Source organism: Phascolarctos cinereus, unplaced genomic scaffold (genome assembly GCF_003287225.1).
Source record: "Phascolarctos cinereus isolate Bilbo 61053 unplaced genomic scaffold, phaCin_HiC Scaffold_4;HRSCAF=312, whole genome shotgun sequence".
Classification (NCBI taxonomy): Eukaryota; Metazoa; Chordata; class Mammalia; order Diprotodontia; family Phascolarctidae; genus Phascolarctos; species Phascolarctos cinereus.
In genome coordinates this window covers 650,693,407-650,714,256 of record NW_027555847.1, presented here as the reverse complement: position 1 = coordinate 650,714,256, position 20,850 = coordinate 650,693,407, and the positions used below count along the sequence as shown (strand labels likewise).

General features: G+C 41.3%; 1 protein-coding gene across 2 annotated transcripts; it reads left to right on the top strand.

The window, feature by feature from the left end:
• Positions 1–2,202: 2,202 nt before the first annotated feature.
• Positions 2,203–11,051, top strand: LOC110214205 (lymphocyte antigen 6H-like). 2 transcript variants are annotated; one of them, XM_078153800.1, is made up of 5 exons: positions 2,203–2,331; positions 4,298–4,340; positions 4,591–4,661; positions 5,434–5,547; positions 10,052–11,051. In XM_078153800.1, the coding sequence occupies exons 3-5, from the start codon at positions 4,610–4,612 to the stop codon at positions 10,267–10,269; spliced, it is 384 nt and encodes a 127-aa protein (XP_078009926.1). In that variant the 5' UTR covers positions 2,203–2,331; positions 4,298–4,340; positions 4,591–4,609; the 3' UTR covers positions 10,270–11,051. The 2 variants fall into 2 exon arrangements, with proteins under 2 accessions (XP_078009926.1, XP_020850654.1); XM_020994995.2 differs by lacking the exon at positions 2,203–2,331 and adding an exon at positions 3,314–3,418.
• Positions 11,052–20,850: the final 9,799 nt, after the last annotated feature.

The window sequence follows — 20,850 nt, the reverse complement described above, 5'->3', positions numbered from 1 at the left end:
AGGCACAGTGTCCTTGGGCTGGGGAGAAATTTGTCAGAGACAGTGTTTCTGAGACTAGGGAGAAATTGGGGTCCAAGCACAAGCACAAGCATCCAAACACAAGCACCCAAGCACCCCATCACTACCAGGGGTAGATAGACAGTGAGAGTTGGAGGATGGCTCAGGTACAGCAGACTCTAGTGAAGAATTTGTAAGTTGGTATCTGCAGGCAGTGTGGTGTAGGTGGTAGAGTTCTGGACTTGGGTTTAGGAGGGTCCGCATTCAAATCTTGCCTCTGATGGTTAATAGTTATGTGACCATGAGCAAATGATTTGATGCCTAAGACTTAAATGGAAGGAATGTAAGCTTCTTGAGGTCAGGGACTGTTTCCCTTACACTTTGTATCCCTGGCACTTAGCAGATTTGATCTCCTAGGTTACAGATGGATTGTGATCTTCATTGCTGGAAGGAATTCTCTTACTTCCCAGGAAATGGATTCAGGGCTTCCTGGAGCATGGTGGTGTTAGGGGAAAAACACCTCTCTCCTTGAGAAGTCACAGTGTCTGAAATACCACTAATTTAATTCGGCAAACACATGTTAAGCATCTTTTATATGTAAAACAGTACCTGGGGTATGGACACTAGGGCATTGTCCTAGGATACTAAAATTTAGGGGACACTGACAGCCCTTGTAGAAACAACTGGGCTTAGCATCTAGTTAGCAAGAATAATGAGGTTGGCCACAAGGGAACACTTGTGCAAGGTCAAGAGTCCTCTTTCTCCAAAGTGTGACAATTAGCCAATTGTGGTCTTGGCAAGGCTCATGCATGTGCAATTGTTACCCTTACCCTTAGGGTCACTCTGTCAGGCTAGGCAGGGGATGCTTTCTCTGTGTACTGAGCTTTTTGACTCATGAGTCTTTCTAGTTTTAGAGTAGAGTTAGGACTCATATGTACTCTGCAACATTATGAAAATAGCAAACACATTCTCATTTTGGTTTTGGCCCCACTAGTTCCCCTTAAGCATAATAAATCTCCTATCTCTGGCTTCCTCCCTCCCATTCTTGCTCTGTACATTAAAAAAAAAAGAAACCAAAAAAAAAACCGAGGTCAAGGTGATAGCCATCAGGTTTTTATTTTAAGGGTTTAAATAGCATAAAAAATCTAAAGCAAACAATGAGATTGTAAGTGGCTCCAGAGCTGCCCAAAGTTGATTGCTTGGAGCTGCAATCATGAGGCGGAGTGGTTTGATCCCTTCTATTCCTTTTATAATGAATCAAAAGGGAAAGTAAGAGTTGAAGGACTGTATGATAAATGGGAAAATGATTTTCCCTCAGGAGAGATGGAGGTGGGTGGGGGGGAGAAATGTGTTTCTAACCAAGTAGGTATTCCTCACTGGGCTCAAAGTCTACCTGTCCCACCTTCCTTCTTCTGGTTTATGATTTGGTCTGGTCTATGACTTCTTCAGCTCCATTCTTCTCCATGACTTGGACACCATGATTTTCACTTGAGGTTCAGGCGAGAGCTACCAGCCATTACTTGGCTCCTTGCTTGGAAGGTTAAGTATAAAAACCTATATGGGGCCTCTCTAAGACATTTCTCCAGAGTGGTTCCCTCTCCTTCTTTGGCTGCCTTCTTTGGATTCTTCTTGGAAGTCTGTTCAGGGGCAAAGTCAAAACTGCAAGAACCTGTGGAATCTGGGTGGTCTACCCGGCTTGAAGACAGGTACTTTAGCCTGCCAAGTTTCTGTGTTAACTCTGAGAAGAAGAGTGAGCCTGCCATTGAGCACAGGGTCACACTAGTTAGTATAGGAGGCCAAGGCAAGCTTCCTTTCTTTCTCCATTCTCCCTCAACCCTTGGTGAGTTCCTACTGGTTCTGCCCAGCTCTATTCCTTCCCCTAGTGCCTGGCTTCCCCAAGAGCAGCCTCCAGGCATCCCATAGTTTTTTCCCTCATAGGACCTTGTAACCTAGGGTCTGAGGTCTTTTCCCAGCCCTTTCCCTTCTACCGAATTTATTTTTCAAAGCTGGTTTGAGGATGCCTTCAATTCTACTGACCTTGTGTGTTTGCCATTATTGCTAGTTATGGCATTACGCGTATAGACAGAAATGAAATGGTTCCTGGGCTTGAGAAGGTTACGTTTTACTGGGGAAACCCAACATGTAAAACACAGGCAAATATAATGTCATTTTGTGTCTTTCTGAAGGGACAGAGCAGCATCAATGACCATGAGAGACCAGGCAAGGCTTTGAGTCAGATATGGCATCTGAAATGAACCTTGAGGAAAGCTAAGGATACAAGAAGAGTGGGTGCCAGGGAGTACATTCCAGCCACGGGGAAGAGCCTGTGAAGAGGTAAGGAGATGGGGAGGAGGGAAAGAATAAGCATTTATATAGCCCCTACTGTGTGCGGGCACTGTGCTAAGCACTTTATAAATATTATCTCATTTGATCCTCTGTGACCCTGTGTTGTTGAGTCTGACCCTGTGTGACTGCGTTTAGGGTTTTCTTGATAAAGATACTGGAGTGATTTGCCATTTAGGCAAACAGGGCCACTTGACTTGCCCAGGATCGAACAGCTAGTAAGTGTCCGAGGCCAGATTTGAACTCAGATCCTCCTGATTCCAGGGCTGGTGCTTTATCCACTGTACCACCTAGCTGGCCTTATGACCCTGTAAGGTAGTTGCTATTATTATCCCTATTTTACAATTGAGGAAACTGAGTCAGACAGAGTTTAAATGACTCACCCAGGGTCACACAGTTAGTAAGTGTCTGAGCAGTTTTGATCTCAGGTTTTCTTGACTCCAAGTTCAGTGCTCTATCTTATTCAACACTTAGCTGTCTCTGTGATATGGGGGTCAGCAGGTAAGCCAGTTTACCTAGAATATGGAGAGTATGATGGGAAGTAGTGGTTAAGGTCATAGCTTTAAAACAGGGAGGCTAGTGAAATAGAAATAAAAGAAAAACTAGTGAAAAGTGGAGAAAATAAAATAAAATAAAAACTAATGAAAATAACAACAACAAACGAAAGAACCTTGGAAATGGAATCAGGAGACCAGGGTTTGATGCTGGCTGTGTGATTATGGGCAGGTCATCCTCCTTCTCTGAGTTTTATTTACCAAAAGGTGGAATACTCCTCAGACCACTTACCTGGTGTGGATTGTTGTGAGGAAGGTACTTTGTAAAACTTATTGGAAGCAGGGGTTATTACTCTTGAATTGCTATCACGTGGAGGTGTGAGTACTGGATTGGAAAGTTGAGAACTCTGGAAACTGACTTTCAGGAAGATTTGGCTTCCTCTAGGACAGAGCTGAGTAGGAAGTCAGTCCTTCCCTAGGGTGGAGCCAGAGAGGGCAGGCTCAGAGGCTAAAGGGATAAATAACCGCTTAACTCGAATAAGAGGACACAAAAGTGAAGAGCCAGATGCAAACCTGCTTTCCAGGTGAGCTTTGTAAGGGATGGGTAGGGGCTATACCTGATCTAGGACCCTTATGAAGATTTGTACCCACATGTAATTTCTATCCATAGTAAAAGAAGGTTCTCTCTAGGCTGAGGAGTGGCAAAGGGGAGACATTGAAGGTTTTCTTGAGCAGGGGGAAGGATTTTTAGCAGAACTGGGATTTAGGAAGATAGCTCTGGCAGTGGGGATAATGGGAGGCACTAGACTAGAGGCAGAGGGGACAGTTACAATAGTCAAAGTGAGAGGTGATGAGAACTAGGGCTAGGTTAGTGATACTGGGAGTGGAGAGAATGGGACTGAACCATGAACTGTTACAGAGGCTGAATTACTTGGAATAATGGAAATAGCCCAGGAACTGAGGCCAGAGGAACTGGGTTTGAATCTCCACTCTTCTGTTTATTAGTTCTGAACTCCATAGGCATATCTCTTAACTTCTCTGTACCTCAGTTTCCCTATTTGTGAAGAGGAGTTGACATATTCTTTTTTTAAAATTTATTTTATTTTTAATTTATGAAATAAATGGAAGTAAATTCTTAGGTTTCTTACAGTTCTAAATTCTCTGTTAAGTCTTAGCAACTGATCCAACATGGGATGGTGAAAGAAAAGTAGGAAACAAGACTGACCACGCTGGTCAGGGCTAGACTGCAGTTGAACTTGAATGCTGTCTGGTTTTATTCTCAGTGTTGCCATCTGTAAAATGGGAATAATAATCCTTACCTGTGGAGGTTGTGAAGAAAGGAATTTGTAAACCTTTAAGTCTTAGAGAAATGTTAGTTATTATTACTTTTCTGTTCCCCTTTTCTTGATCTGATTCCTGTGTTTGGATCTCTATTCCATCCCCCTCCCTCAACACGCGCACAGAGGAGAAGAAGAAACAAGAGAGGAGGCCTTTAAGGAGTTGAAGGTGAGGGAATAAAGGTGGGACTGGGCAGCCTAGGTCACAGGACACCAACCAAAGGGAGCTCCACAGTTGTGGAGAGGCTTGAGGCAGGCAAGCCCTATGATCAGGATTCAGATAGCTTTTGTGTAGGGAAGAGAGAGTTGAAGGGAACCTACAACAGTAGTGGGTTCTAGGCTGGGCTCTGGGGCTATTGGAACTGGGAGGGGAATCTGGTCAAGGTCTTGAACCTCAGCTTTCTCTGTTGTATATCCAGGTGAAGACAGTAGAGAACCATGAAAATTCTCATCTCTGTCTTGCTGGGAGCCCTGTTATTTGTGGAGTCAGGTGAGACCCTGGGACTCTGGATGGGAGATGCTAAGCCTTGGAAGGAGGCAGACAGATTGCTAGGATGCTCTCTCCATTTTCCCTAGTGATGTAAAGGAATCCAAGGAAGAGGAAGGATTTGAGGTTAGGGTCACGTTGGGCTGGGAGAGGATGGGCTGGAAGTTCTGCAAGCTTCAGCGAAGTTTGAGGTGTAGCCTGTGGAGAGAGAGGACCATACCCTGTAGATCAGGGTGGAGTTGGAGGAGGAGCAGCTGCTTTTCTGCATACAGCTGGGAAAGGGAACCAGGGGAGATGGGAATGGAGCCCTCAACATTTGCTGTGCTTTTGTGGGCTCAGATGGCATGCCTGGGAAATTCTGTGATTGTGCATGGTGCGCTTCCCTTGTTGGCAGGTGGTGTATTTGTGTGTATGTGTGTGTGTGTATGTGTGTGTTTGTGTCCCCGTGGCTAAAGCTTGGACACTTGGTGAATTGTTTGTGAGCGCTGTGAATTCTGCATTTGTGAACCCAGTGAGTGGTGTGAGTTATGGGGCTGGTGGAGGTGGGGTGGGCAGGCTGGGGAGTTATTCCCATCCTTAGCCCATTCTTGCAAACCTTAGGAAGCCTGGGGTCCAGGTTGTGGGGCAGGAGGCAGCTCTCATGCAGACTCTCCCTTGCTTCTGGGCTTGGGGATTTGGGGTTTAACTTGCTCAGCATCCTCATGGGATATCCCTGGGGTGCTGGGCTCTCTTCCCGGCAAGGTTGCTGCTCTGATCCATGTGTGCTCGTTTGCAGCTCACTGCCTGCAGTGTCATGCGTGTACTGTGGTCAACCATGCTGGCGTCTGTCAGACTAAGACGTGCTCACATGGGGAATCTACCTGCTTCAAGGTTCTGTTAACACACTCTGGTGAGTTCTGTTAGAGTTATGGCCAGGGTTCAGAGCTTCAACTATGGGAGCTTGGGACCATGGAGTGTGTAGGAGGTGGGAAGAGGGAGGGAGGAGGTGACTTTGAAGATATCCAATGTCTTTGGGCAGAATCCAGTCCTGAATCTCACAGCATTACAGAGTCTCAGAGTTGGTGAGGACCTCAGAGAGCACCCAGTCATACCCACACCTGAGCAGGCTTCATTACCTTCTCTAGATCAATTCCAATAAGGAGCCATCTAGCCTCCATTGAAGACCTCTAGGAGTAGTACTCTCCCTTACCCCCAGGGCAGCCCATTCTAGTACTGGACTGCTCTTCTTGGACATAATCAATCAACCAATGAGCGTTTATTAAGCACCTACTGTGTACCGGGCACTGTGTTATGGGTAGTGGGACTTCAAAGAAAAATGATCAAAATAGTGTTTTCCCTCAAGATGTTCCCTTTCTATTGGAGAAAACTACAATTGTAAATGTATACAGAAATATATGCAAAATAAATGCAAGGTAATTTAGGGGACTGGGCATCCATGTAGCACAGTGGATAGAGTTCTGGGTCTGAAGTTAGGAAGACTTATCTTCCTGAGTTCAAATCTGGCCTTGGATACTTACTAACCATGTGATTGTGGCTAATTAGTAAGACCTCTCTGAGCTGTAGTATCCTACTGAACTCACAGGATAGGTTTCAGATTCCAATAACAGGACTTGGTGGGGGTTAAGGAAGTAGAATGGGGCAGGTAGATGGCAAGGATAGAGTGCCAGGTCTGGAGTCAGGAAGACTCATCTTCCTGAGTTCAAATCCAGCCTCAAATACTTTCTAGCTGGGGGACCCTGAGCAGGTCACTTAAATCTGCTTGCCTAGGTTTCCTCATCGGTAAAGCAAGCTGGAGAAGGAAGTGGCAAGTGTCTCCAGTATCTTTGCCAAGAAAACCCCAAATGAGGTCATGAGGAGTCGAACATAACTGACCCAGCTGAACAACAGAAACGGTTTAGGAAGCTGGCCATTAACAACTGGGAGAATCAGGAAAAACTTCAAGGAGAAGGCAGTGTTTGAGCTGGGTTTGGAAGGAAACTGGGGCCTCTAAAAAGTGGAGGTGAGGAGAGAGAGCACCCCGTGGGGGAACAGCCAACACAGAGTGGGGAGAAGGAATACTCTGTGTTAGGGGAAGGAGTGTATGATAAGGATGGGAAAGGTAGGCTGGGCCCAGTTATGAAGGCCCTTAAATGCCAAACAGAAGAGGTTATAGTTGATTTTGGGGCCTTAGGAGTTTACTGAGTCGATGAGTGACATCATCTAACTCGTGCTTTGTTTTTATTCGGTCGTTTCAGTTATGTCTGACTCTCAATTTTTTTTTTTTACAAAGATACTGTAGTGGTTTGCTGTTTCCTTCTCCAGCTCATTTTACAGATGAGGAAACTGAGGCAAACAGGGTTAAGTGACTTGCCCAGGGTCACACAACTAGCAAGTGCCTGAGGTCAAATTTGAACTCAGGAAGATTCCAGATTCCAGGTTCTTCACTCTATCCACTAAGCCATCTAGCTGCCCTCAGTTCTTCAAATACCTAGAGGCAAGCCTTTTCTTCTCCAGGCTCTATAAACATCCCCAGTCCTTTTTTCTGATCCTCATGTCATATGGACTCAAAGCCCTTCATGGTCCTGTTGGCCCTCTACTGGACACTCTCCAAATTCTCAATATCCTTTTTAAAATTGTGGTATCTGGAATTGTCCTCTAGAATAGTCTAAAACAGTCTAGAATCTAGAGCAGTCCTCTAAATAAGGTCTAGTGAGAGCAGAGTACAGTGGGACTATTGCCTCTCTTTTTTTGTTTTGTTTTTTTTTGGCTAGGCAATAGGGTTAAGTGACTTGCCCAGGGTCACACAGCTAGTAAGTGTTATGTGTTTGAGGCTGAATTTGAACTCAGGTCCTCCTGAATCCAGGGCCAGTGCTCTATCCACTGTGCCACCTAGCTGCCCCTATTCCTCTTTTCTCCTGGAAGCAAGACCTCCCCTAACAGAGCCCAAGATTTTTTTTTTTTGGCTGCCCCATTACACTGCTGACTCTTTTGGAGTCTGCTAGGTCCAGTTTGGTTTTCCCCATCTGGCTGCTTTCCATCTTGTCAGTGTTGCTCAGTCAACTGAAAACTAAATGCTTACAAAGTTCCAGGCATTTTGCAAGGCTCACAGTAGGGATGCAAATACAAAGAAGGAAATGATCTCAATTCTCAAGGAGCTGACTTCTAATGGGGCTTTGGGGATCCATCCTCAAATATGACCTCTGTACCTGAAGACCAGTCTCCAGATTGGTCAACCTAGGGCAGTCTCATCAATTCCTCACCTAAGACCTCTGTGGCTTAATCAGGGCTGTGAAAGCCTATAGATCCTGCTTGCTTTTTTTTTTTTGGGAGGGGGAGGCAATTGGGATTAAGTGACTTACCCATGGTCCTGAAACCTTCCTTTCCCCCACCCTATTAAAGAGAAGTTCTGTTTACAATTTCAATCGGAGAAAGTAATTTCTTTGTGTCTTGAAGGTTTTTCAGTCTCTGGGAAACCTCCATTAGAAAATAACCCCCACCCCTGGGCTAAGCCATTTTCAGTTGATGTTTTATGGAACCCTGGATGCCCAGAGGTGGAAATGTTGAGGTTTAGGGATGCTGGGATCCCAAAATAGTTATGTGCAGGTCCTGCCTCAAATGAATTCGACCCAATCCTTCTTTCAGTCAAAGACAAGGTTTATTAGAACACTAGTCAGGCATGATTAAGAAGCCTCAATACTGGCCAGACTCTTAAAGAATCTGTGCACTTTAATGGAGGCAAGATGGATCTTGTATACAGTGGTCAAGGAGTGGGAAGATCTGGATGGGAGTTGACAAGTAGTCTGGGGTGATTGGGAGGTAACAGAGAAGGACCAGATGCCCTAGGCTAACACCAGGGACCTGGGCCAAGGGAGAATGGGGTCTAGATGGAATCCAGGGTTGGAAGTAGCAGGGGGCAATTGGAGGTAACAGACAATGAAGGGCTGGACTAGGTTAGAGGTAACAGAGAATTGGGAAATTGGGTTTAGGCCACAATGAAAGGCCAGCTGAGAGGATTACTGGGATGGATCAATGCTTCAGGCTAATGCCAGAGACTTGACCATGTGGGAAAATTCAAGGAAAAGTGGGGGGGGGGGGAGAAGGGTTTCCAGGGTCTATACCCCATAAGAAGGGACATCTGAGACCACTGAGACAATTTATTCAGGATATGCTTTTCACCTTTGATCATGATAGGGTCAGGCTATTGGTTCAGCTGTTTTACATTGGCAGTTAGCAAACTGTTGCCCTGCTCCACTATTCAAGCAGAAATTGTGTTAGCTAATTACAGTTATTCTGCTTCTGTCTCCTTGTTAATGATCTTAAGACATCTTCCTGCATCTCCCTTTCTATTAGAAGAGGCGTGCTTCACTTGCATTAGCTATTATGGGAACTTAATGTCTATTTGTAGCCTTGTTTCTACCAAAAAATATGCTCCAAGTTCCAAAAAATTGTCTTCTCAACACACTTTTGGAACACAAGCCATTCTAGGGTTGAACTAGACAATTTCTAAAGTCTCTCATGGCTTTGACAACCTGGTTCTATATTCTATGGTCCCCTCAAGCTCAAAAACCCCAATTTTAAGGTGACTTTCAGCTCTCACATTCTGGTTCTGTCTTCTAAGTTCCTTCCCAGTGCCAGTATTCAGTACAGTAAGCCCCTTAATATTTTGAATGTGTTCTCCACTATTCTATAGTTTTATTCTGGGAAACTCTCTGAGAGATATGGTCAGTACAATGGGAATTAAAAAGAGGGAGGAGTCAGCATAGGTTAAGGATGGTTATGGGGTGCTTTAGGGAAGAAGAGAGAACTGAACTGAGAAATGGGGGAAGGTAGGTGGAGTAGGTCCATCCTAAGAGGGGAAAATAGTGTGAACAAGGACTCAGAGGTAATAAATCTGGCATTTTCAGGGAATTGTTGTTCAGTTGTGTCTGACTCTTTACAATCCCATTTGGTGTTTTTTTTTTTTTTTTTAAATTTTAAAAAAATTACTTTTAGGCAATTGGGGTTAAGTGACTTGCCCAGGGTCACACAGTAAGTGTCAAATGTTTGGTCTGAGGCCGGATATGAACTCAGGTCCTCATTTCATGTTTTCTTCCCAAAAATGTTAGAGTGGTTTGCCATTTCTGTCTCCAGCTCATTTGACAGATGAGGAAACTGACACAAACAGGGTTACATGACTTACCCAGGGTAACACAGCTAGTAGGTGTCTGAGGCTGGATTTGAACTCAGGTCTTCCTGACTCCAGGCCCAGTGTTCTATCCACTTTGCCACCTAGCTGCCATCTTCAGGGTATAGTGGGGAGCTAGTCTTGGCTAGTGTGAAAGGTGAGTGTTAAAAAGTAAAGGGAGGTAAAAAGGAAAGAAAGGATCACACTGGATATGGATGCCTTAAATACTCAGTTCTATTCTATTCCACAGCCTCTAGAGTGAAATCCTATGTCAAGGACTGTACCACTTCCTGTAAAGATGTTAAAAGCTCACTTGCGATGCTTCAAATCCAAGGATTTAGTGTGCATGTGAACTGTTGTGACACTGATCTGTGTAATGGGGTGGATGGGGTCAGGAGCAACCTCTGGGCCCTGGCAGGGGCACTCCTCCTCAGCCTGGGACCTGCCCTTCTCTGGTTTGGGCTCTGAGAAACTTCCTTCCTCACCAGCCTCTTCTCACTAAGCCTTCCTTCTGATACCAAGCCCATGAAACTGGAGCTCCCGTGCCGGTCCCACCTCAGCCCAGCCTTCAGATTGTGAACTTTGACATATTTCCCAAGCCCTGGCATCCCCAAGGAATAGACAGGAAGCCTCTATGTCTCTTCCCCGCTGACCCTTCTTTTCTTCCTTATCTTTTTTGGAGGATTCCTCCTTGGTTCCCAGCCAGTCCGTTTCTCCCTTGTTCTAACTATGTCCCTAGGAAAGATTTTCTTCCTTCCTTCTTTTTGCTTCAGTATTACAGATCTAAGGTTCCCTGGGGAGGGTTAATTGTTAAGTTTTCTTTGAGGAGAGAAAAGGACCCTGAGTCCCAGCAAACAAGGGAGATAAGGTGAGCTCAGGCATCTGGGAACTGGACAGAAGACGGAAGAGAAAAATGAAATGACTTTGGAGACCAAAAAGTGGGACTTTATTTTGGCAACTTGGGGAAGGAAATTTTGCCTGGCCTCGAGGTAGGAACCAGAGGCACCAGAGAGAGAAGACAGAATCTTAGGACACTAGAGAGAGAAGAGCTTGGGGTTGGGAAAGGAATGGATGCAGGGGGCTGAACAGAAACCTCTGGGGCAGACATTTCTCTGAGCTGAACATAGCTGAGCTCTGTCCCTGGTATGTCTTAACCTCCCTAGCAATTGCATCATAAAATATAAATAAACTTATGAATAAATGTATGTCCTGAGGGTATGTATGTTTCAATAAACTTATGAATAAATGTATGTCCTGAGGGTATGTTTCTATCTAGCATAATTAATGCTTTGACTGTGGGTGACGGTGGCATCATAGACTTGGGAAGGGCCTTGAAATACTAGGACTGATCTAGGACTGTCAGCTGGGATGCATGACAGGAGGAGTCCATGGTAAAACCTGCTTGGGGCTTGCTTTTACTATCTAGAGATACCCAGGTGAAAAGGTAGTCCAGACTATAGGGTGTTTTGGGATGTAACCAACAGGTTAATTGTCCTATTTTTTAAGAAACATTGAAACTTGCCCTTAAGACAGTGTTTTGCATGGTGAGAGAAATTAGCCCTTGGTTATGTGGAAGGAAATTTCAGATGTGGAGTGTTTAATCGAATTTTAAAAAAATGTGCTAGGCACAGAGGGTGAAAACAGAAAAAATGAAATAGCCCTGGTTTGCAAGAAGCTTACAATCCACTTGGGGTGGTGGTGGTAGTGAGTGTGTTTATGAGATATGTACAAAAATACGTAAATACAAGCTAATTTGAAGGGGCAGGGAAGACAGAATAATAAAAACTGGGCATATCATAGAGTCTGCAATGAAAAGGACTTCAGGGACCATTTAGTACAATTTGTGCCTGAACAAGAATCTTCTCCCTGGATCATGTAGCTTTTGCTTGAAGATCTTCAGTGATAAGGAACCCATAAGCTACCAAGGCAGCTCATTCCACTCTTGCAGAGTTCAAATTGTTAGGGAGTTTTTCTTTATATCTACCCCTTCTACCCATTAGTCTAAGTTTATCCTTTTAAGGCCAAGGGAAACAAATTAATTAGCTCTTCCATATGACATCTATTCAAATACCTGAAGAAAACTGTCATGTCCCTTTAAGTCTTCTCTATGCTAAATATCCCTGATTCCTTCAATTTATCCTCATGGGGCACGCTATTCTATTCTGCACCAGAAATTAGGGGACTTAGTGGAGGACTTCATGAGAGAATTAGACAGGCCTGTAGTTTGTAAAGCAATAGGCCTAAGAGGTATCCATCCGTAAGGAGAATGAGTTGCCATTAAAGGTAGTAATTCCTCCTTCATTGGAAATCTTCGAGCAGAGGGTTGTCAGGATTGTTGTAGGAGGGGTTCTTGCTCAAGTTGTACTAGCTGGCCAGTTAGATCCCTTCTGACTAAAAATGATTCTTTGATTCAGAGTTTGCTCTTAGTCTAGTACATTTTAACGTACTCAGAGACCTTAAATAAGACATGAAGCAACAGATAACTAGGGAATACAACTGAGGAGGGAGCCAAGATGGCGGAGTAGAGAAAGTGGAGCTCTCCCAACATTCTCCTCCAAACAACATTAAAAACAAGCTTCATATTGAATTTTGGAGTGGCAAAGCCAACAAAAGGCCAGAGTGAGACATTTTTTCAGCCCAAGACCACATAGGAGGTTGGAAATAGAGATCTGTGACATGGAGGAGGAGCTAGTATGTTGTTAAAGGAGTGGAGGGCTTGGAATACGATATTCTGGAAGGCAAACAAGCTAGGATTACAACGAAGAATAACCTGCCCAGCAAAACCGAATATAAATCTTCAAGGAAAAAAAATGGATATTTCATGAAAGAGAACTTTCAAGCATTCCTGATGAAAAGACCAGAGCTGAATAGAAAGTTTGACTTTCAAATATAAAACCCGAGAAGCATGAAAAGGTACACAAGAAAGAGAAATCAGAAGAGACTCAATAAGGTCAGACTGCTTACTTTTCTGTATGGGAAGAGGATGCATGTGCCTTCTAAGAATTTTATCATTTTTAGGTCAGTTAGAAGGATTCTACATAGAAAGAGGGTGTGAGAGTAAATTAGTTATGTTGGAATGATGTAAAGAAAATGGATAGGTGAGAAAAAGGGATGTGAGAAAGCAGGGCAACGGAGGGGAAAAATGGGGAAACTTATCTCACGTAAAAGAGATATGCAGGGAAGAGCTTTTACAGTGGCTGAGGGGTGGTAAGGAAGCAACACTTGAACCTCACATCTGAATTGGTTCAAAGAGAAGAACTATATCCATGTACTCAATTGATAATAGAAATCTATTTTACCTAATATGAAAGCATGAAAAGAAGGGGATAAGAGAAAGTGGGGTGTGTGTGTGTGTGTGTGTGTGTGTGACAAAATGGAGGGCAGATAAAAGAGGGCAGTAGTTAGAAGCAAAACAGACTTTAAAGGTGGGACCAGACAAGAGAGAGAGAGAAGGATAAACAGAAGAAAATAAGATAAAGGAAAAGGCACAGGTAGTAATCATAACTGTGAATGTGAATGGGATAAACTTACCTATAAAACAGAAGTGCATAGCAGAATGGATTAGAAATCAGAACCCAACAAAACGTTGTTTACAAGAAATACACTTGAAAGAGAGAGACACACAGAGTTAAAATCAGGGTTTGTGACAAAATCTATTATGCTTTAGTTAAAGTAGGAAAAGCAGGGGTAACAACCATGATCTCAGACAGAGCAAAGTAAAAATAGACCTAATTGAAAGGGATAAACAGGGAACAGGGAAACCACATCTTGCTAAAAGGAACCACAGACAATGAAGTAATATCAATATTAGTCATGCATCAAATGGCATTGCATTCAAATTCTTAAAGGAAAAGTTAAATGAATTATAGGAGGAAATAGACAATAAAACTGTACTAGTGAGAGATCTCAACTTCTCCCTCTCAGAGCCAGATAAATCTAATCATAAAATAGATAAAAAAGAAGGAAGATAAATAAAATATTAGAAAAGATAGATGTGATAGACCTCTGGAAAAAATGAACAGGAGTAGAAAAGAGTATACCTTTTTGTCAACTGTACATGGTGCCTTTGCAAAAATTTACCATACATTGAGGCATAAAAACCTCACAATCAAATGCAGAAAAGCAAAAATATTAAATGCAATTTTCAGACGATAATGCAATAAAAATTACATTTAATGAAGGGCCACAGAAACATAGATTAAAAATTAATTGGAAACTAAATAATCTAATCCTTAAGAATGAGTGGGATAAAAGAGCAAATCATAGAAAGAATAAATTTGTTAAAGAGAATGAAAACAATGAAACAACATAACAAAACTTGTGGGATGCAGCCAAAGCAGTACTTAGAGGAAAATTTGTATCTTTAAATGTTTACGTCAATAAAAGAGAGAAAGAGCAGGTCAATGAATTGGCTATTTAATTGTAAGAAACAATTAAAAATCCCCAGTTAAACACCAAAATGGAAATCCTGAAAAATTAAAGGAGAGATTAGCAAAACTGATAATTAAAAAAACCATTGAACTAACAAATAAAACTAAAACCTGGCTTTATGGGAAAAAAAAGACCCCAATAAAATAGATAAATCATTGGTTATTTTGATTTTGGAAAAGAAAGAAGAAAACCAGATTACGATGCTGGTATTAAAAATTAAAGGGGTGAATGCACCACCAATGAAGATGAAATTAAAACAATCATTAGGAGCTATTTTGTATAATTATATGCCAACTAAATTGACAATCTAAGTAGGATGAATATTTACAAAAATATAAACTACCCAGATTAGCAAAAGGGGAAATCAAATCCTTAACAAACTCTGTCTTAGAAAAAGAAATTGAACAAGCCATCAATGAACTCCCTAGGAAAAAAATCCCCAGGACCAGAGGGATCCACAAGTGAATTCTACCAAACATTTAAGAAACAAAAAATCCCAATACCATATAAACTATTTTTTAAAAATAGGTGAAGGAATCCTACCAAATAATTTTATGACACAAACATGGTTTTGATACCTAAACCAGGGACAGCAAAAACAGAGAAAGAGTGCTATAGACCAATTACCTTAATGAATATTGACACAAAATTTTTAAATAAAATACTAGCAAGTAGATTACAGCAATATATCACAAAGATCATATATTGTGACCAGATAGGCTTTATACTAAGAATGCAGAACTGGTTCAATATTAGGAAAACTATCAGCATAATTGACCACATCAATAACAAAACAACAACAAATACTGTGTAATTATATCAGTAGATGCAAAAAAGCTTTTCAACAAAATACAACACCCATTGCCATTAAAAACACTACAAAGCACAGGGATAAATGGATCCTTTCTTAAAATGATAAGTCAAGTCATATCTATCTAATACAAAGTGCAAACATTATCTGTAATGGGGATAAAATTGAAGCCTTCCCAATAAGATCAGGAATGAAGCAAGAATGTCCATAATTACCAAAATTTTCAATTGTGTGCTAGACATGACAGCTATAGCATAAGACAAGAAAAAGAAATTAAAGTAATAAGAGGCAAGGAGGAAACGAAACTATCACCCTTTGCAGATGATATGATAATATACTTAGAGAACCTTGTAAAATCAACTAAAAAACTAGTTGAAACAATTAACAACTTTAGCAAAGTTGCAGGCTATACAATAAATCCACATAAATTATTCGCATTTATTTTTGTTATTGTTCAGTTGTTTTTCAGGAGTGTCTGACTCTTTGTCACCCTGTTTGGGGTTTTCTTGGCAAAGATACTGAAGTAGTTTGCCATTTCCTTCTCCAGCTCATTTTACAGATAAGGAACTGAGGCAAACAGGGTTAAATGACTTGCCCAGGGTTACACTGCTAGTAAATGTCTGAGGTCAGATTTGACTTCAGGAAAACGAATCTTCCTAACTCAAGACTTGGCATTCTATCCACTGTACCACCTTGCTACCCCTAGCATTTCTATGTATTACCAACAAAACCCAGCAAGAAGAGATAGAAAGAGAAATTCCATTCAAAATTCCTGCAGACAATATAAAATAAATGGGAGTATACCTGCCAAGACAAATCCAGGGATTATATGAAGACACAAAACAATTTTCACAGAAATAAAGACAGATCTTAGTAATCTGAGAAATATTAATTGTTCATATGTAGGCTGAGCCAACATAATAAAAATGAAAATTCCATCTAAATTATTTACTCATTCAGTGCCATACCAATGAATCTACCAAAGAATAATTTTATAGATCTAGAAAAAATAGTAATAAGATTCATGTGGGAGAATAAAAGGTCAAGAATATCAAGTGAATCAATGAAAGAAATATGAAGGAAGGTGGCCTTGTAATTCCAGATTTCAAATGATATTGCAGGAATCATCAAAACAATCTTATACTGGTTAAAAAATAGAGCAGTGGATCGGTGGAACAAATTAGGTATACAATACACAGTAGTAGAAGACCATAGTAATGTATTGTTTGATAAATCCCAAAATTCAAGCTTTTGCGATAAGAACTCACCATTTAAAAAAATTGTGAAAACTGGAAAGCATTAGGTTAGAAACTAGGCATAAACCAAGAAGATTCCATATCATATACCAAGATAAGGTCAAAATGGACAAATGATTTAGACATAAGTGTTGATATCATAAGTAAAATAAGAGAAGATAGAAAAATGTATCTGTCAGATCTATGGATAAGTGAAGAATTTATCACCAAACAAGAGAAAGAGAGGATTACAGGAGGTAAAACAGATCATTTTGATTGCATGAAATTACGAAGCTTTTGCACAAGCAATGCTAATGCAGCCAAAATTAGAAGAAAAATAAGAAATTGGGAAAAATTTTTTGTAATAAGTTTCTCTGATAAAGGCCTCATTCCTCAATCATATAGGGAACTGAGCCAAATTTATAAAAATAAGAGCTATTTCCTAACTGATAAATGGTCAAAGCACATTAACAGGCAGTTTTCAGAAGAAGAAATCAAAACTATCAATAGTCACATGAAAAAATGCTCTAAATCATTACTAATTAGAGAAATGCAAATTAAGACAACTCTGAGATACTACTTCACATCTGTCAGATTGGCTAACATAACAGAAAAGAAAAATGACAAATGTTGGAGGGGATGTGGAAAAATTGGAACACTAATGCATTGTTGATGGAGTTGTGAACTAGTCCAACCATTTTAGAGAACAATTTGGAACTATGCTCAAAGTGCTATAAAACTGTGCATACCCTTTGATTATTCAACAATACCACTACTAGGTCTGTATCCCAAAGAGATCAAAGGAAAGGGAAAAGGACCTTTTTGTACAAAAAATATTTATAGGAGTTCTTTTGTGGTGGCAAAGAAATAGAAACTGAGAGGGGATGACTATCCACTGGGGAAAGGCTGAACAAGTTGTGGCATATAATTGTGATGGAATATTATTGTGCTAAAAGAAATGACACTTAGGGGAAGCTAGGTGGCACAGTGGATAGAACACTGGCCCTTAAGTCAGGAGGACCTGACTTGACACTTACCAGCTGTGTGACTGTGGGCAAGTCACTTAACCCCAATTGCCTAAAAAACAAAACAAAACAAACAAACAAACAAGAAATGATACTTAGCTACTCTGATGAAGACAATGATGCAAGCCAACTCCAAAGGATTCATGATGAAAAATCCTATCCACCTCTAGAGAGAGAACTGATGAACTCTGAATGCAGACTGAAGCATACTTCTTTTTACTATCTTTATTTTTATTGTTTTATTTTGTTTGTGTTTTCTTTCGCAACACGGATAATATGGAAATAGATTTTATATGACCTCACAAATGTAATCAAAATCAAATTGCTTGCTTTTTCAAGGACGAGAGAGGGGTGGGAAGGAGGGAGAGAATTTGGAACTCAAAATTGAATAACATGATTGTTGAAAAAATTTTTTATGTGTAATTGGGAAATATCTAATGAAATAAAAATAATTTAAAAAAAATACAACCAAGGAGGTTACTAGAACTTGAACGTGATTGTCTTCAGGCCATGGCAGCAAGAGGGTGGATGGTCAATGATGGTCCTTTGTATAAGCTGCCCTTGGACTTTGAAATCTAGTTTTGCCAAGATCTTTATCATTCTTCTTTATGGATCTAATGGTTGGGATCCTTTTATCTCCACATCAGGTCACTTATTGAGGCAGTTTATTATGATCACAGATTTTTATGGGGAGGAAGTAGATTCTTACTGTGACACATCGATTGCCTTCCCGTCTGTTATCTCACTGGCCAGAAAACACTCTCTCCTGGCCAGTGAAACAAGCAAACGTATGGCAGGGGCATTTCCAGAAAAAAGCAAAAATAGAATAAGCACAGGACAGAGGAAATCTACCTCAAATGAGCCTTGTAAGTCACAGAGAGCTACCATCACTGCTTCCCTCCCCCTCCCACCAGAAAAAAACCAGAGACATTTTGGAGATTATCATATATCACTCTGAAGCTTCTCACTATCTTTGGTGTCCTTCTCTGGATGCTGTGCAACTTATCAATGTCCTTTCTAAACTGTGACAACCAAAACTGAACAAGATACTTCAAATGTGGCAGAACTAGAGAAGACAGTGAGAATATCACATAAGCATAGATAGATATTATGCCTTTCTCAATATAGCAGAAGACTGCATTAGTTTTCTCGGCTGACATATCATATTCATATTGAGTTTGCAATTCACTAGAAACTCCCCAATCTTTCTCAGATGAACTACTGCCAAACCATGCCTCCTCCATCTTTCTGGCAATGTGATTTCTTGAGCCCGAGTGTAAACTTTTACATTTATCTCTATTAAATTTCATACAATTAATTTCAGCCCAATGTTTCACTATCAAAATCTTTTTGGATCCTGACTTTGTCATCCAGTGGGTTAGGTATTCCTCACAATGGGAAATACCCTGGTGGGGAATCATAGACAAAAATATTAGAATCTCTAGGAACCCTGAGGGTTATTCTTAAAGCCTTTTTTTTTTTAGTGAGGCAGTTGGGGTTAAGTGACTTGCCCAGAGTTACACAAGCTGGTGAATGTTATATGTCTGAGGCTGGATTTGAACTCAGGTCCTCCTGACTCCAGGGCTGGTGCTCTGTCCACTGGGCTGCCTAGCTGCCTCTTATTCTTAGAATCTTGAGGGGATTATTTACTGCAGATTGCCTTCTGGTTACTTGCCTGGCTAACGTAAGCAGGAGTTGGGGAAGTAGCCCTGGAGAATATCCTACAAATACCAACACATATTTCTAGAGCTTTTGAGGTTTACAAAGGCTTTTTTTCACAGTAAGCCTAGGAGGGAGAGGAAAGGGAGATTCAGAGAACTTGAATGATTTGCACAGGGTCACATAGCTAGTGCTTGTCAAAGTTGGGATTTAAATCTAAGTCTTCTGACTACAGTACAACATATTTTTCCATTGGAACGCCACACTTCCCCTTTGTGGGATGGATGGACTATAGGCCCCCATTATGGTAGAACAGATATATAGATAGATCACGTTGGTGGAAAAACAGAATGGACCTCTCCCTTGTGGTAAGACAGAATGTAGATGGAGTTCCACTTAGTGGCAGGATAGAAAATAGCTGTTCTTTGCATATCATGATGTCCTTTCACCTTTTATTTAGAAAAGCTATAGTTTCCCTTCAAGGTAGAGTAGAGTATATCGCTTCTCCGGGACATAGACTAGGGGGCTGAGGAGATTTAAAAAAATCCAGAAGAGGTTTGGAAGTATACAAGGATAAGCCACAAGAGGCATTGGACAAAAGGCAGGTGATGGTGGGATAAGAATATATCAATTTCACCTTCAAGAAACATCTGCTAAACACCTACTGTGTGTAGAGTCCTGGTTCACCATTGGGAAAAATACAAAGTTTAAAACACACATGGCTCCTGTCCTCTGGGATTTAGTTTTTCTTTTGCCTTTTCTCTTTCTAGGCAGTCTTGCTCAATGTCACTGAAGCCTCCTTACAGTCTGGTCAATTAGTTAGTCAATCAATAATAATTCATAATATTTTAGGCACTGTGCTAAGTTCTGGGGATACACAGAAAAGCAAAACCAAGACAAAACAAAAAACTCCCAAACTGTATCTCTTCTCTCAAAGAACTTACATCATAGTGAGGGGAATATGGATAACTAGGTACATATAAGATATATTTGGACTAGACGGAAGGGAATTTCAGAGGGGAAAGCAGGAGCAGCTGAGTGGGGGAGGTGCACCAAGAAAGGCTCATGCATAGGGTGGTTAAATTGAGTCTTGAAGGAAGTCAAGGAGGCAGAGAGGCAGAAGTGAGAAGGAAATGCGTTTTAGGCATGGAGAAAATTAGTGCAAAGGTATGGATGGAGAGGTGAGATGGAGTGTCGTGTCGAAGAAACAGAAAGCGGACCAATGTCGCTGGATTATGTGTGGGAGAAGAATGGAAAGGTAAGAAGGGGTCAGGTTATGAAGAAATTTAAATGCCAAACAGTAGATTTTATATGTTATCCTAGAGATAATAGGGAGCCATTGTAGTTTATTGATTAAGGGGATGACACTGAGCTTTAGGAAAATCGCTTTGGTGGCCAAGTGGAGGAAGGACCGGCATTGGGAGAGAGCTGAGGCAGGGAGAGCAACCAGAGAATATTGCAATAGTCCAGGGTAGCAGCTGCATGAGTGCTGGGAAAGGGACATATGTGTGTGTGAGAGACGTAGTAAAGGTAGAAACAAGTTTTAGCAACAAATTGGAGATGTGGAGTGAGTACAAGTGAGGACTCAAGGATGACATCTAAGTTGCAAACCTAGGTGATTGAGAGGCTGGCAGTGCCCTCAAAAGAAATAGGGCAGTTCAGAAAAGGGGGAGCGTTTTAGGGGAAAGATGAGTTTTTTGGATACATTGAGTTTGAGATGCCTGTAAGAATATAGCTTGAGATGTCCAAAAGTCAGTCGGTGATGTGTAACTGCAACTCAGGAGGGAGTTAGTGTTAGATCTCAATACCTATATTGATATCGATGTCTTTGTGTCTGTCACTCTTTATCTGCATATGTCTGTTTTTATATTTCTATCTCTACCTATAG